This window comes from Ovis aries, chromosome 3 (genome assembly GCF_016772045.2).
Source record: "Ovis aries strain OAR_USU_Benz2616 breed Rambouillet chromosome 3, ARS-UI_Ramb_v3.0, whole genome shotgun sequence".
In the NCBI taxonomy this organism is placed as follows: Eukaryota; Metazoa; Chordata; class Mammalia; order Artiodactyla; family Bovidae; genus Ovis; species Ovis aries.
In genome coordinates, this window is record NC_056056.1 from 9275686 (window position 1) to 9292703 (window position 17018).

Consider the following 17018-nt stretch of genomic DNA (forward strand, 5'->3'; position numbering starts at 1 on the left):
TCTTCTTCACTTGTATTCATGGATCTGCATGCCAGAATTCCACCCAACCTTTCAGGCCCTGCTCAGATGCTGATGGCACTAGGAAGGCCTCATGTGTGTCCCTCAGTATCCTGTTCCTGTGTGGAGTTTGTGGTACTTCTCATTAGTGTTGGAGAGGTACTATTCTTACCTGCCTCTAGAATGTGAACTCCAGGAGGGCTGCAATAATTTTCTGTTTTGTTTATTGCTATATCCCCAGCATCCAGGACAACACATAGTGTTGGTTTATTTTTTTAAGCATGACTCTTCTCACTAGAGTGTGCTTTTTGGGAGCCTGTGATATGATTTATTCTATAGTGTCCGTGTTATCCTTGTGAATTCAGTGTGCTGAACGGTGGCAGACAAACTAGGAGAAAAGGATTCTGTTCAAAAGTGGGGAATGGGAAAATCCTGGGAGGCAGAAATAGGAATCACTGATGAGGAAGACTTGCCCTCTTTACCCTCAGGATGAGAGAGATGAGTTAAAACCCAGAAAACCCAGAGAAGCAGCTGATTTTGAGGGTAGCTATTACAGGAAATGGCTGTAACTTGGGTCTTGTCTTACAGATGAATTAAGGTCAGTGGCTTTGACCACATCCACAGCTAGGTTTGTTTGAGAAGTATTCTCTTGAAGTTGATGGTAAAATCTTATTTACAGGCCTGGATTCATTAAGATTTAACCAATTCTAATGACACAGACAGCAAAGGACCTATCCTGAAATGTCCATTTCCTCATCTCCCAGAGTGTTTTTCACAACCTCTGAAGACAGGGAAATCAGTCCTGAACATTCATTGGAAGGACTGATGCTGAAGCTGAAACTCCAATTCTTTGGCCACCTGATGTAAAGAACTGACTCATTTGAAAAGACCCTGATGCTGGGAAAGATTGGAAGGTAAGAGAGGGGACGACAGAGGATAGGATGGTTGGATGGCATCACCGACTCAATGGACATGAGTTTGGATAAATTCTGGGAGTTGGTGATGGACAGAGAGGCCTGGCATGCTGCAGTCGATGGGTTTGCAAAGAGTCGGACATGACTGACTGACTGAACTGAACTGAACTGAAGGCAGGGAATCACCATCTGGCAGCTCAGTCTAGGGCCAGAGCTGGTGGTTGATAAATACTTGGTAAATAAATGAGCAAATGAATAAACCAAAGAATAGACCCTGGAAGGATATAAAGCTACTTTTGAGATATCCCACATGTTTGCATTAATACTTTTCAATTACACACTTTTCAAAGAATAAATGTAAATACATTTACATACAATAAAATTCATAACAGTGTTTTGCAATTTTGAATTTTTCTTGATAAATGATTGTCATGGTGGGAGGGGGCTCTGCAAATCTTTCTAATATTAAAAAAATGACCTTGGGAATTCCCTGGTGGTCCAGTGGTTAGGATTCTGCGCTTCCACTGCAAGGGTCACAGGTTCCATCCCTGGTTGGGGAACTAAGATCCAGCATGCCACATGGCACAGCCAAAAAAAAGAATAAAGTAAAGGTTAAAATTTAAAAAAAAAATCCTTCTACATGAAAAGATTGAGAAGATTTGCCCTGAGATGCTTCTGAAACAGTTTCTGGCAGAACTGCTTAGCACCTTTCAGACAGAACTCCTGTGTGAGTCACAAGCTCACTGCTGCCCTTTCTACTTTTAGACGGTCAGAAGAGCCTCATGCCATGCTCTCTCAGAGTCGATTCACACAAAACAAACTGTCTTTATTGCCTATAACCTGCCCAGTTGTCTAGTCCAGATCCTGTGTTTCCCAACTGCAACATCCTACTGCTATTATTAAGAATACTTAAAGCTCAGATTGCTACAAGCATGTTTTGAGTGTTGTAGAAAAACAACTTTTGGTCCTTAATCAATTGCCACAAGTTTTAGTATTAGATGAAGCACCAAATAACATGTAACCATCTGTTTTAGACAGTGCCAAAATTCACTGAAAATATGCCCTCTTCTAGAACAAGCTTCTTAGCAGAAGTTAACAACAAAAAATATTCATCACTTTCCTTCACTACAGGGCTGGTGTATTTAATAAGGAGTCTGGCAATTCAGTTTATTCTGCTTCCAAAGCAAGTTGTCAACTGTTTTAAGTTACTCTACTGACATTCTGGTGTGAGCCAGACACTGACTTTTCTCTACCAGAAATCATTTTTTTGCTAAATCCCATTGCCCCCTTCTGCCTGACTTTACTTAAATAAACAGCATCAAATATTACAGCTCAGTACTTGCTAAGATACAAAACCTTTCACTTAGGAAAGAGGATCTATACTTACCTTAAAATTCTTAGCTAACAGGCAATTTCAGCATCACTTAGGTGACATTCAGTTGGAAGAGGGCCTTTGTAAGATCGTTGGGTATGCATACTTCCTAAGAAAGGTGTCTGACAAAGCAAAAAGTTCATGGCCATATCTGGTGGATAAAGATTCAACAGTAGATCGGCAATTATTATAAAATTTTTAAAATTCAGCAGTATTTACTGACTGTGGATCAGGACTGTGCCAGAGGTTAAAGTGTCTGTCTGCCTGCAATGCGGGAAACCTGGATTCGATACCCTGGAGAAGGAAATGGCAACCCACTCCAGTATTCTTGCCTGGAGAATCCCATGGATGGAGGAGCCTGGAGGGCTACAGTCCATGGGGTCGCAAAGAGTCGGACATGACTGAGCGACTTCACTTTCACTTTCTGTTTCTGAGGACCTCACTGTCTAGCAGGGGACATGGGTTTATGTGAAGAATGGCTGGTATACGTAAAATTCCGAGATAGTAACAAAGGCTACAGCAGTTACCTTTAAAATGAAAACGGAATCACTAAGAGTTGGTGTGAATAATTTTCAGGGGTGCTCAGGGAAGGCATCACAGGAGTTATTTTCACAGAGCCTGGAATGATACAAAGTGTTCCAGGAGGAGGAAAGTTAGGAAGTGGGGACGGAAAAGAGTGTTCAAGGCAGGGAAAAGCGTTGTCGAAGAACAGAAAAGTCCGAAGAGGGGAGCCAGGGCCCAAGTGGAGATGGGCAGTTAAGACCAGACCAGCAGCCAGCTACTGTGATAGCAGGACCCTGGATGGCAAGCTAAGGGGTTAAGATCCTCTGCGGGGGATTGGGGAGGTGACAGGACTAGATCTGCAGGGCTTGGAGCAGTCAAGTGAGGAGCTGGGGATGCTGGGAGGGAGTGCCTTGCCCCAGAGGCTGATGGAACAGGGTGAGCCTGCTTGGGGCCCACCAACCCAGAGATAAGCAGGTGCTGCTGGTGCCAAGACCCGGACTCCTGGAGATAAGACACTAGAGCAGTGGTCAGGGGGCTGAGATAAGCCTATGGCCTTTGGAACCCTTTGGAATCGTTCTCTAGACGATTTACATTCAAAATTTAATATACAGGGCACCAGCAGGCAGGGCGGGGTTTACTCTGGACACGCTGAGCCAGACAGAACACATGTAGCTTAGCGGAGCCCAGGACTCGGGCTTTGGAATGCTGGCTCTGTTGGCAGTGTCCTCCTGCTAGACGGTGACGGCACGAGCACCTGCCTTTCACAGTGGGTGTGAGGTGAAGGGTCAGTCCAAGAAAAGTGCTTAGAATGGTGCAGAACACAGTAAGCCCACGTAAATGTCAACTCTATCAAGGGGCAAGCAATTGGTTATTGTACTATGTGAAAATAAAGCTGCTCTGATGGCGAGAGGGTGGTGGTGGGTGGGTCATGCTCCTTTCCCCTGCCCTTTTCTTGGAGTAGGCCCTGATGCGCCTTTTCTACCAGTTTGAAAATCACTGGACTTTCCACCCCTGGGATTAATTTCTTCATATATTTCCTGAACCTAAGGCATTTAAGCAGGGAGCTACTGGTGCCAGGCCTGGAATTGTCCCTAGACGGAGTCTCTATTTCTCCAAAGAGAGCAGTGTGTGAACCCAAGGGACACCCAGTGAGTCACCCAGCCCCTAAAGGCACTGGAAGGTTAATCTGTCCCAGGTCCTTGCCATCCCGCATTAGAACCCTTGGTCAGTGCCCTACAGGTGGTGAGGGTAACTGCAAATCTCAGAAGCAGACATCCTTCCTAGCTCATGAATAAGGGCCCAGGGAGGGGTTTCCCTGAGGAAGAAAAAAAAAAAAAATCTCCCCTGCAAACTAGGAAGCTGTCATCCTTTCTTGCGACCTAAGGTAGCCTGGGAGAAAATTCTGCCTCACCAGATTCTTCTGAGGAATAAGTGAGCTAATGCAAGTTAGACACTTAGCACATGGTTAAGCGATGAACCTTCTCCTAGGGCTGTTATTTATAGTCTGCAATCCCAATTCTTCTTAACACCTATTAAAGTAGGTATGGTGTTCAGTGGATTGAGTTGGTGCTCAGAGTCCTAAAGATATAGAACTGCATTAAAAAAAAAAAACTTTCCAAGAAAGATTCTCTGTATCTTCACATTGGGAGTAGACAAAAGATACCTCACAGATTATGACACACTCTATAAATGAGGTTAAAAATTAATCCTTTCCAGTCTGGTTCAAAGTCACTGCTGTCATTTTAAAGCCTACAATCTCTACTCGGCCAGACCCTGCAGGAATTCCAGCAGCCGGTACAGATTTGGCGTCCATCCACCACGAGTGGAGCACTGTGCAGCTCGGGAGCTTTCCGAGAACCCTAACAAGTGAGATTTTACTGCAGTGTGGCTGACCCCAAGTTAACAAGACAGGGCCAGCTCTAGAGGCAGCCTTTTGCTTCTATCCATAAAAGTTAGCTATTACATTAGACAGACCATTATACTCTGGGGAGTAACAAGTATCTTATTAAGTTATAAATACATTTAATGGCTTTAGTAGTTTTCTTATTTTGGAATATGAGGAAGAAAAAAAATAGAACTCACAATTTCTAGACTTTAAAAGCCACTATTTTCTTTTTAAACATCTACTTACCTACAATATTGCTTATTTTTATAGTGCCCACATACGCCCCTGAAGGACAGCTGTGCCTCTCTTGTGATGGCATCAAGCTATTTGCACTGGGACAAGAAAGTGACAGAAGATTATAAAATCAAATGGTTTGGTTTTGATTCAAACTAGTCAAACCAGTTCAGAAAGACCATGAGACTCTTCTCTCCACCTCTGCTCCTGTTCTGGCTTCTCATTTAAGTGGGGAAAAAAAAAAATACCATTTGTGCCTATCTTCATTTACCATCCATTCATTCTTTTCTTAAAAAGAACACAAGACAGAGACGGAAGGGAATAGAGCTCTTATCTTTCACGTTCTGTGCTGAGAAAGAACAAATTTAAGATTACTTGCCAAACAGTAAATGACTGTTAAATCAAGTTCAACAAGCTTACCTCATTTCCTGTTGCTGACCTGCGAACTGGTCCATTGACTGTGGGCAAATCCTAGAGCTGAACACCCTCCAGGGCGCCTAGGCGTGGAGACTGTTCTCAAGAAGTGCTCTGGTGGTTTGGTGGGAAGCAGTCCCTGAACTGACTATGAGGAAATCTAAATACACTGCACAGGTGTTACACCCTCCGTCTGGATAACACCCCTCACATCCCACCCCACTTCTGTTCCCAAATACAAATGAGCCACTTCATCCTTTTCCCCTGATAAGAAACGGGGCCTGCCTCTTTACCCTACAGAGGTCTCTGCCCCCGTGGGAGCCGTGTGGGAAAATCTACTTTCTAGGTGGGCTGGACTGGGGGTAACCAGGGGCCTCGGCAGGGTACCCAGGAAGGGCAAGAGTAGAGGTAGGCGGGGTCACCATGCTGCAGGGCCTGAACCGTTTGCCCTTGGTCAGAATAGACAGCCTCACCTCAAAAAAAAAGGCTAGAAATGGTTCTTTTGGACTTCTTCCCATATAGAGAATGGCTAAGCTAGCTGAGGCAATCTGTAGCTGGCTTCAAAATCAGCAGTAGGGAGGGTGGGGGAAACCTCACAACAAACAGTGGTAACAGAAGGTTTGTGTGGGAAGATGGTTAAGTTTGGTCTAAAACAAGCAGTGTCTCTGGTAATGAGCTGTTGTTAGGAAATACGTGTGGCCCTCAGTGCCTGCGGCACTTTTAAAGAGCCCTGTTGCTGCTTCTTGCGGGTTTTCTTGGGGGTGGGGGTTGGGGAGCAGCGGAGGGGAAAGTGAGGTGAAGCAGAGGCCCGACTGAAGGGCAAGGCGGCATCACAGAGACTGGAAAAAACCACCTTTCGAGCGCTGTAGCCACAGGCCGCGCTTCTGAATCTCAGCTCTGCCCGGGAAGCTGCGGTGCCACCTCTGGTAACAGACCCCCCTCCTGTGACTCACAGCTGCTCACATGTTGAGGCGAGGCATCACCTGGGTGCGGGCACAGAACGCAGGTGTAACTCAGCTGGGAGACTGAGCGGCGTTTCATAAGGGATTATTTACAAAGGGTGTGGGCAGGCTCCAGGGACTCCTACGGGGACACTCCAGTCTCTGAGTGCCGGCGAAACCAGGAGTCAGGGCCGAGCCTCGGCTTGAGAGCCCAAGAGGAGGGTGTAGTCCCAGATGCTGGAGTTGCCTGACGGGAGCTGTGCAGAGGGGGCTGGCCTGTCCAGCCACGCCTGGCGGAAAGGAGCCGCGGGCAGTGAAGGCCCGGACTTCTCTCCTCCCACCCACCACGCTCCTCCCAGAGTGTCTCCTGTGGACCCTGACCAGAAGCCGGGACAGGTCCGCAGGGGTGAGCCTCCAAAACGAAGCCCAGGGTGGGGAGGGGATCTGGAGGAGCCAAGGGAGAATAACCAGGAGACCCAAACACCTGACGGGGCTAGCGGGGCGGGGGGCTAAACGAGATCATAAATGCCGGACACGGCAAATGATCAACTCACTACCCATCTGAGCAGGCTAGTTGGCATTTACTTATCAAAAGCCCACAATATAACTTTTATTCTCAGGTGCAAAGGTCAGAATGAAAACAAAGACTTGTGGTCAAATATCCAGAGTGAAAAACAAAACTTTTACAAAGTTGACAGATAACATTTATTAAAACATGTCATACAAAAGGGCATGGTCTCTTCTATAAGAAGAAAATATTAAACAGTAACATTCAATTAAGTAAAACCATGCTGTACACTTAAGACAGCAGTATATAAAGACAAAACTATTCAACTTTTGCAACACAGGCATAACATTTCACAAAATATCAATAAGATATGCACCTAATGATACTCTGCTTATTGTCAAATGGTTTTGTGGTCTAAGAGTCACCTGACTTGCATAAATAATTTTCTAGAAGAAACACTGGGAACCTCATAAAAGGAAAGAAGGCAGCAGCAATTGACATTATGACACAGGCTTCAAGCAAAACTAAAAAAAAAAAGTCACATTTGCAAAATGTGTTCCAGCATCTTCCCAGAGGGTACTATCAGTAGAAATTTGAAATAAGAAACATGTACCTTCGAACACATAAGTTAGCAAAGACAAAAATCCAAACAAACACCCTGGTTTCACTGAACAAAGTGAGTCACAGAAAAGCAACCTAAACCACAAAATTAGTGTGGCACAGAAGGGCTGGAGGGGTGGGGGTCTATGTTGCTTGGTTTTCAGCATTCCTAAATTATCCAGAGACCTTATGAAAGCAAACCCCTGACGTTGGTGTGATGGCATCCTCTCCACCTTCCCCTACCCACCCGGGGTCGGGGGGTGCAGCAAATCCCCCCTCCCCAGGGAAAGCCAGCATTGCTGCTTCTGCTCAGCCCCAACTTCATGTCCACAGCAGCCTCAGGAGGAGGTGTGTGCCTCTGTAGGAAGACGCCACTGAGACTAAGCAGCTTTCCCAGTCAGTCAGCTCAGAGTCAGTTCAGTTCAGCAAATGCCCACTTGAGCCGAGGAGACCCTTTCAGGCAGACTCTTTGAGACCAGCAGCCAAAAGAAGGGACTGGGGGGTAACCTTCAACAGCTAAGGAAAGTTATGGCAGTCTGTTCTCAGCCGGTCAGACCTACTTTATCGGGTGGATTATTGTAATGTGTGGATCTAAAATGAAAGGCATAGCATCAGTACGAATATTAAAGACCACTGGTGGTGCCTTCAAGCCCTTTCCCATTGGGACTGGAGAGAAACCACAGTTAAGACTCAAAGTAAGGGACAAACACCTTGGCTGTGGGCCACTGACAAGATCCCTGAAAGACTGGAAACGTTACCTACTGCTCTCCAAACTCAACGGGAAGGAGAAAGATTTTCTAAAGCTGTACTGAGGGTAAGGACAGAGACTATCTGTCCAACCCAGGGTGGGCAGGAGGAAAAAAAAAAAGTAGTAACACAGTATGATCTCTTAAGCCTAAAAGCCAAGTTTATAAAGATTCACTTTCAATATCCAAACTAAGGCAACCCCCTTACCCCGCCTCTCTGGACATGGCCAGCATTTCAGATGCCCAATCATCTCACGGGGTCTGGTGGACTGATCAGCACCTCTAACTTTTATAAAAAGCCCACTACCACAGAAAGCTTCAAACGGCAGGTGTGAGGAGCTTACATTTTATATTCTACATTTAGTAGCAGATGCACACGTAAGGATTTCAACAGAAGATCTGCTTCTCTTCATAACACGTGAAGTCCCAGCACAACTGAGAGCTTCTAAAACTACCACCAGAGAGCTGCCCCCAGTCCTGTCCTCCTCCTCCTCCTCATTACGCACGACGGCTGCCATGCTGATCTCAACATAACTGAAGGACCATGAGATTGTTCCAGAATATTTTTATTATACCTCTCAAGACTCTTCTTCCCAAGTGTTCCAACACTCATTTGAGTACAATCTTTAATAGAAACCAGCACATCAAACCTTCCAAACAGGCAGAAATGGTCTGCTGATACTATGAGGGTGACTGGCTTTTGGCCGAACAAAATGGCTACACTGCCTTAGTACTGAAATTAGTAGTAGAAGTGATACAACAATTATTCCTCACATACAATGGCTGGGATCATACCTAAAACCCAATGCTTCTAATATGAGAAAAAGAGAAGCAGCAACTGAGCTTGGCTATAAGTCACCTCCACATTCTCTGTCAGGTAACACAGAGAAATGACTGTTAACTGGTGAAGTTTCAACACTAAGAGAAGAGGGTATTAACATGGCAAACAACCAAGAGGTAATATCTAGTTTCTAGGTTAAAAAAATCAATATATATTTATAATAAAGTTTTAAATACAAAGTGCTTTTTATATATCGAGAATGATACAGTGTTAATGAATAGATCCCTGTTTTGTAACCTTGATTACAAGCGTTAACTGGTAAGTAAATCTTTCCCCTTTCCATACAACTAAATGCCTTGATGGTAGGAGTTTGAGGATCAGAGGCCATTGCCAGCAAAGTTGCTCATTTCAGAGCAAAGCCCAACTTTTAAAACAAAAACTTCATTCCAAGTCCAAGAAAAGTTATTTTTGTTTTCAGGAAAAAAAAAGTTTCCACTAAGAAATAATAAACCATTAAGTTTACGGAAAAGTTGACATAACAGTAGCACCCTGACCCAACCCTGGTGACAGCTTCAGGTATGTTACAGTTTAAAACAACAGTTTAAAAGCTTCTTTTTTAATCCCAAACTTCTGACTAATCCTCAGAAAAGGTGTCAGAATAGCTACTTTTCTTGGGTTGTTTTTTTTTTTTTTTTTTTGGTAGGTATAGCTATACAGAGCTTCTGAGAGCTTCTTGTGGCTCAGAGGGTAAAGCGTCTGCCTGCAATGCAGGAGACCTGGGTTCGATCCCTGGGTCAGGAAGATCTCCTGGAGAAGGAAATGGCAACCCACTCCAGTACTCTTGCCTGGAAAATCCCATGGACAGAGAAGCGTGGTAGACTACAGTCCATGGGATTGCAAAGAGTCAGACACAACTGAGCGACTTCACTATACTTCACTATAGCTATACGGACTTGTAAATGTATGCAGCTTTATCTATTAAATGAGAGCAGGAATTTGCAGACAACTTCCTAAAATTAGGAATCTTTCTTTCCCTCTTTTAAAACACATTCCAGCACTCCTAAAGAGCTGGGAGGACCAGCTCAACGTACCCCTCTGTGAGTATCTCTACCAGTGTATTTTCAAAACTCCCCTTTTCTTGAGCAATTGGTTCCCCTCGTCCCCCTAAGTGTAACCTGACACTCAAAATTCTGCTACTTGGTGGCTCTCGTTCTGACAGCTGGAGTGTCGCCGTAGCACTCTATAGGCTCCTGAAGTTCACAGGTAACTCTCAGCTGTGGCTTCCAGCTCCTTCCCAGTAACTGGTCATTGACTGACCACTTCAGGAAGCACCATAATCTAAGACAGAGTGAATGGGCTGGAGCAGCCAATGGTACCGTGGTTGGAGTCAAAGCAGGCTAGAAGTCTACTAGCCAGAGCAGATCCCACCGTGTGGATGCTACAATTAAACAAACAGGATTTGGGACAGCAAACCAGTTAGAAATACCTATCTCTGGCACCCTAGAGAATTACAATTAGAAACAACTGTTCAAACTAAATGTTAGTACTAAAATATAAAACTCTGACTTATCAAGAGTCTGAAACACGTTGTGATGGTGGCATCTTACAGAAATTGGAGCTGGTACCATGAGTTACTTTTTTTTCTTACTTAGAATGTCACCCTCTTAATAATCTCCATAGTTTTGGTTAGAATACTCTTTAGAAAGAACAAAACCAGATAAGAGAGCTCTGTTAATCAACTTAGTATCCTAGGAATCACATTATTTGTAGCTATTACATAAGTAGCATTTCATTCAGTGAAGCAGCTACCAAAATAAACCCACATTACCTAAGTATCTATAGTAAGAGCAAAATAAAATTCCAATATGACCTTGTAATAATGACTGATCAAACACCGCTGCCACCTGAAACGGAACTGGGGGGTTGGAGTCCAATTCCAAGTGCAGGTGTCTCTACCCTCTAGTTCACCAGCTTCATTCCCAAGAGGCCTGAAGGTTCACCTTACCAGGTGTGAGGTGGGCGCACTTATCCCCTTTAGCCACTCCAGGCCGGGAACAGACACATTTGAAGAATTAGATTTTTTAATTGGCCTACTTAGAACTGGTCTTGCAGAAATATCTTCCTTTTTTTTAAGCTTCTCTCATAATAGCAAGTAGCACGCATCATCTGTGCCCAGATTTGCATAATTACCACAGTTTATTTTTGCGCCTGCCACTCAAGTTGTATTCTGCTCAGCCTTTGCAGCTTCGTAGGACTTGGTACAAGCCTCAGTCATATTCTGCTCAGCTTTTGCAGCTTCGTAGGACTTGGTACAAGCCTCAGTCATATTCTGCTCAGCCTTTGCAGCTTCGTAGGACTTGGTACAAGCCTCAGTCATATTCTGCTCAGCCTTTGCAGCTTCGTAGGACTTGGTACAAGAAGTCACATGCCTGTGGAAACTGTCCCTCCACATGAATCTCTTTGCACAGATATTACACTCATATGGCTTTATGCCTGTGTGAATTTTCATGTGACCCACGAGATGATGCTTCATTTTGAATTTCTTACCACAGACCCCACAGCCATAAGGCCGGAGCCCGAGGTGCATGCTCATGTGTCGATCTCTCTGACTCTTGTGAGTGAAACTCTTGCCGCACTGACAAAGATACAGCTTGTCAGTGGCTGAGAATCCTAGGTGGGAAGCTTCCTCTTTAATCCCTGTTACCATCTCAATATTCTCACTGTAGCCCGATGCTAGAGCAGCCTCCTGTTTGTGCCAAATAAGATTCCCATCTGACCGCTCTCCAGAAAACTCTTCCATGGAGGAGCCATAGAAATCCACCTGCTCATCATAATTGCTTTCATCAGCCTGTTCGTCAAACTCTGTCTCCACTTTCTTTTCCCCGATGTGAAAGTCTTCCTCTACCCCCGAGGGCTGGACTGAGTACTCCGTCTGCACTGTGTTGACGGACTCTGTGACCTGGTGCTCATCATAGGGTGCGTGCACATCCATGCCCTCGCACGCCTGCTCAAAGCGCTCGGGCTTCACGTGGATCCAGCGTTTGTGAGCCATTATGCTGGGCTTGCTGTACATGGGCCGGGTGTAGTGGAATTCGGCGCTGTCGCTGGCCCCCTCCTCCCCGTCCTGGCTTGCCATCTCCGTGCTCAGCCGGTCATGCTCTGTGGACGAGTTACTGGGAAGGTATTCGTGCTCAGTGAGCTGAGATGACAGCTCGTCTTTGGTGCTCTCCTCTTCGTTCTCTCCATCCCTCAGTTCCTGGGCTTTGGGGAAATCAGTGTGGCCCCCGGAGCCCAGCTCAAAGCTCTCTACCAGGCCATTGTAATTGCTGCTGCTTGGAGACTGATGGTCACTGCCATGATTTAGCTTCTGACAAAGGACTGTAGGGTTTCCTTCTAAAACCTCAGTGCATTTGTCGACCACATGCCACATCTGGAGGAAGCTCGCTGCTGTTAAGTAACTGACAATTTCTGGAGCAGGCATTACTAGACGCCCCGTATAACTTGACAGGAGAATGTTCTCAAACACTCTGGGATTCATCACATCAGGCAAAACAATCCTCCTGCTGTTTTTCAGGAGTACCTGGTCACAAAAGTAGGGGGAACTGGCAGCAAGAACAGCTTTGTGTGCTCGGAAAATGTGGCCTTGGACAACAATGGACACATCACATAACTGTCCCTGCTGGCGCTGCTGGTTCAGTTTCTGCAGAATGGTGCTGGAAAAATCAGGAAATTCTACTCGAAAAGAGTTTGTTCCAGGCTCCATTTCATCACAAATCTTGTTTGGTGCTAAAAGAGAAAGAAAAATTAGTACTAATTCCAGCCCAAAGAGAAATTTACAGATCACTAAGAAAACCAAGGTTGCATAGTTTCAAAAAAACCCCTGGCCTGTGGGGACAGCGGGGGGGCCCTTCATCCCCCAGAGCAAGGCTTGCAGGTGTTGAGTGCGCCAAAAGCAAGAACCTCCCACCCTTATTTATGGTATTAACTCTTGACAATGCCTGTGTCTGTGAGAAAACAGAATCCAGAGATTATTGTAAACTATATAAATCCCAAGTAAAACAAAATAAATATTTCTAGTCAGAACAAATACAATACCTTTTCCTGACAGAATTTTTAAGAGGCCTCAAATTCAATCCACACGAGGAAGAACTGTGGAAAGAAGGGGAGCTAGTTGCTTAGTCGTCTCCGACTCTACAATCCCATGGACTGTGGCCCACCAGGCTCCTCTGTCCATGGGACTTCCCAGGCAAGAATACTGGAGTGGGTTGCCATTTCCTTCTCCAAGGGATCTTCCCGACCCAGGGATCAAAACCCAGGTCTCCCACACTGCAGGCAGACTCTTAAAGCAGAGGTAAAGTCCCTTAGGCAGAAATGGACTCGGTAACTGCAAGGAACTGAAAGAAGACCACTGTGCTAGAATCCAGGGAGGGGACAAGGGGCCGAAGAGCTGTGATCAGTTCAGTCAGGCCTTTGGTTCCTTAGCACCACAGGGACTAACTCACTGAGCTCCCAAACAACATGGGTTGCTCTAGCTGCTGTCAGAATTCTAGCCCTTTAAGAGCTTCTGATAATGTGAAACAGAACAAAATGGCAAGGCAAGGTACTCTTTCTCTCTGGTAATCTCCAAATTGTTTTAAAAGCTATAGAACAAAGAGTACAGTAAACACTGTCCCTGTCACTGAGTGAACTCAATCTGAAAACAGTTATAACAAAGAAGAAGGGATTGCTTGTCACATTATCGTAAATATACTTTGTGGGGTGAGTCTAGCATTACAGACAATTCACAAGAGTGATCAATGAGATGAACTCTGCTAGAGATGCTGCTCAGGCTCTGCAATTCCAGAGAACATTAAAACAAACCAGAAAACCCAACAGATTTATTGGTTTAATTTGTATTTATTTAGCTGCACCAGGTCTCAGTTGCAGTAGGCAGGCTATCCAGATGCAGGCTGCACACTCTCAGCTGCAGCATGTGGGATCTAGTTCCCTCACCGGGGATCAAATTCAGGCCCTCCTCACTGGGAGCCTGGAGTCTTAGCCACTGGACCACCAGGGAAGTCTCTCAACAGATTTATTGGTGCTATTTGTCACTTGGGTCTGATACCATATCTAAACACTGCTAAATAGCAGATTTTCTAAGTACCAGAAAAAAGAAGCAGATAACCCAACAAAGGTTGAAAGTTACCTTCCAGAGACAGGGAGAGATACCAAGAGAAGAAACTACCAAAGTTTTTTGAGTAATTACTATATACCAAGGACTATACAGCTGGAACTCCAATACTTTGGCTACCTGATGAGAAGAACTGACTCATTGGAAAAGGCCCTGATGCTGTGAAAGATTGAAGGCAAGAGGAAAAGGGGACGACAGAAGATGAGATGGTTGGATGGCAGCACCGACTCGATGGACATGAGTTTGAGCATGTCCGGGAGTTGGTGATGGACAGGGAGGCCTGGCATTCTGCAGTCCATGGGGTTGCAAAGAGTTGGACACGACTGAGCGACTGAACTGAGCTGAGGAACTATACACCTTCTCACCTAATTTACAAATGTAGAGGGCTGTTATCTTAAGTTCACTATTTCAAGTAAATTTCCTAAGGCTAAAATTAAAGCTAGTTTTTATTATGTAGGGATTTGAAATCTAGGTTTCTACTACTCCAAAGCCTATGCTATTTTTCCTATCACATCACTGCATCTGCTAAGGAGACGTGAAAATACCAGATTAGCCATTACTAATTTTAAGAGGTAAGGCAGTGTTTCTAGAATTAAGTATTAATTTATTATTTAGAGCTCTCAGAACATTTCACAGTGGCTTCCCAGGTGGCACAGCGGTAAAAAAATCCGCCTGCCAATGCAGGAGACATGTGTTTGATCCCTGGGTCGGGAAGACCCCCTGGAAAGGGAAACGGCAATCCACTCCACTAATTTTGCCTGGGAAGTCCCACGGACAGAGGACCCTGGTGTGCTGCCGTCTGTGGGGTCATGAAGAGCCATGACTGAGCAACTGAGCACACACAGAACATTTAATAATGATTAAAAACAACAACAGAAAGACCAGAAAATAAACTATTTAGCTATTTATAATTTCAAAAGGAAAAGTTAACTACATAAATGCATACAGACTACAGGTATGTAAACTCTCATCACCACAGAATTTTGGTTTTAGCTATTTGGAAAAAAATCGGGAGGGCATAAAACACAAAAAGCTGTTAAAAAAAAAAAATCTCTCCACCATTTATTCCTAGTTCTCCTCCCCCACAAAAGAAACCACGATTTACAAACTCCTGTATATATTTCTAGAAACTTCTCTCCACATGCATCAGAATAAATGATCTATATTCTTTAAAAACTCCAACCCAAATGGGCTCATTACCTACATTCTACTCTGTCCTAGTTCTGTCACTCAATGTATCTGGCAGAATATCTGACATCCTATAAACTGATTATGTCCCCCAAATGCATGTCCCCCAAATGCATGCATCCCTCCCCCAGTGTGATTTTGTTTGCTTTGGGGGATGATTAGGCCACAAGGGCAGAGCCCTCCTGAATGGGATTAGTGCCCTTATGAAGAGACAACAGAGTATTCCCTTGTCCCTTTCAGCTACATGAAGAGACAGTGAAAAGGCAGCTGTCTACGAATTAGTGAGTAGGCCCTCACCAGAAGCCAAACCTGCTGGCACCTTGACCCTGGTCTTCAGCCTCCAGAACTCGGAGAAACAAATTTCTGTTGTTTGTAAGTCACCCAGTCTATGGCACTTTGTTATAGTAGGCTGAATGGACTAAGACGCCAAAACAGCGTAAGAGGAAATTCATTATATCTGGGTTTCCCTGATGGCTCAGACAGTAAATAATCTGCCTGTAATGCAGGAGACCCAGTTCAATCCCTGAGCTGGGAAGATCCCTTGGAGAAGGGAATGACTACCCACTCCAATATTCTTGCCTGGAGAATTCCATGGACAGAGGAGCCTGGCTGGCTACAGTCTGTGGGGTCACAGAGAGTGGGACATAGCTAAGCGACTAACACTTTCATTCTATTTAATGGCTATATAGTTTTCTCCTATATGAACTTAATGATAATTTAATCAGCTCTCTTCTCATGGAATTTCAATTGTTTGGGTTTTTGAAATTATGACTGTCTTGGTTTATCTTCGTAAATATCTATAGGGTAATCTCTACCAGTAGAATTCCTGGGTCAATAAAACTAATTTCCAGAAAGGGTGCACCAAGTCACATTCTTACCAACTGTAAATGACAGTATCTATTCCTCAACTTGATCAAACAACACAAAAAAAGTTTGCAAATTTCTCAAGTGAATAATCCATGATTCACTGTTCTGATCAACATTCAATTAATTATGAACGAGACCGATATTCTACTTACATTTACTGGTCATTTGTTTTTCCTATATATTATCAGTCATACTCTGTGTTCAAATAAGTTAAGCAATTCATCTCATTGATTTGTAATTTTTGTAAATTCAGTACATTAACTTTTTGAAATTTGTGCAAATTATCCAATCTTTGCTTCTATAGCTCCAGGGTTTTGTGTTAGACACACAAAGGCATTCCTGACTGCAAGGTTATAAAGTAAAAAGAATTATTTAGACTTTATTCCTGGCACCATTTTTCTTTTAAAGGCATTTAAGTCTTTAATACATAAAGAATTTATTTTGGCATAAGGAGAAGGTTAGGATCCAGTTTTTCCTTTTCCCTCCAAAATGGTACGCCTGTTTTTCCTACACTACTTACTGAATAACTCATCTTTTCCTCAAGATTTAAAATATTTGCTGTGAAATTTTATGTGACTGAGATAAGACTTAAAAACAGTTCTACAAAAAAGACGCTGTAAGTGATGTTAGAGAAAATGGAGTAGGAAGCTCTAGGTGCCAGTCCCTCTACCAAAACAATCAGTAAACTGTTAAGATGATCAAAATCAACCATTTCAGAATTCTGGAATCCGATCAGACACTCAACAGCAACCACAGTAATGCCTGATCAAAGAAGAGGCTGTTAAACCTTGTTAAGAGAGCGACAGTCCATGCTTCGTCGCTTCAGCCGTGTCCAACTTTGTGATCCCATGTATATAGTCCACCAGGCCCCTCTGTCCATGGAATTTTCCAGGCAAG

At 44.2% G+C, this 17018-nt stretch overlaps 1 protein-coding gene across 3 annotated transcripts in view; it reads right to left on the reverse strand.

Annotated features, from left to right (window-relative positions):
- Positions 1 to 6942: 6942 nt before the first annotated feature.
- The window catches only part of ZBTB43 (zinc finger and BTB domain containing 43), a 30545-nt gene continuing 20469 nt past the window's right edge, over positions 6943 to 17018 (reverse strand). For 2 of the 3 annotated variants that reach the window (XM_027966437.2, XM_042245700.2), the window contains exon 2: positions 6943 to 12682. In XM_027966437.2, the coding sequence (XP_027822238.1) occupies positions 11112 to 12659 (1548 nt within the window). In that variant the 5' untranslated portion in view covers positions 12660 to 12682 and the 3' untranslated portion in view covers positions 6943 to 11111. Of the gene's footprint in view, positions 12683 to 12991; positions 16448 to 17018 lie in introns of those variants that run through there. The other variant, XM_042245701.2, reaches the window with a different exon arrangement.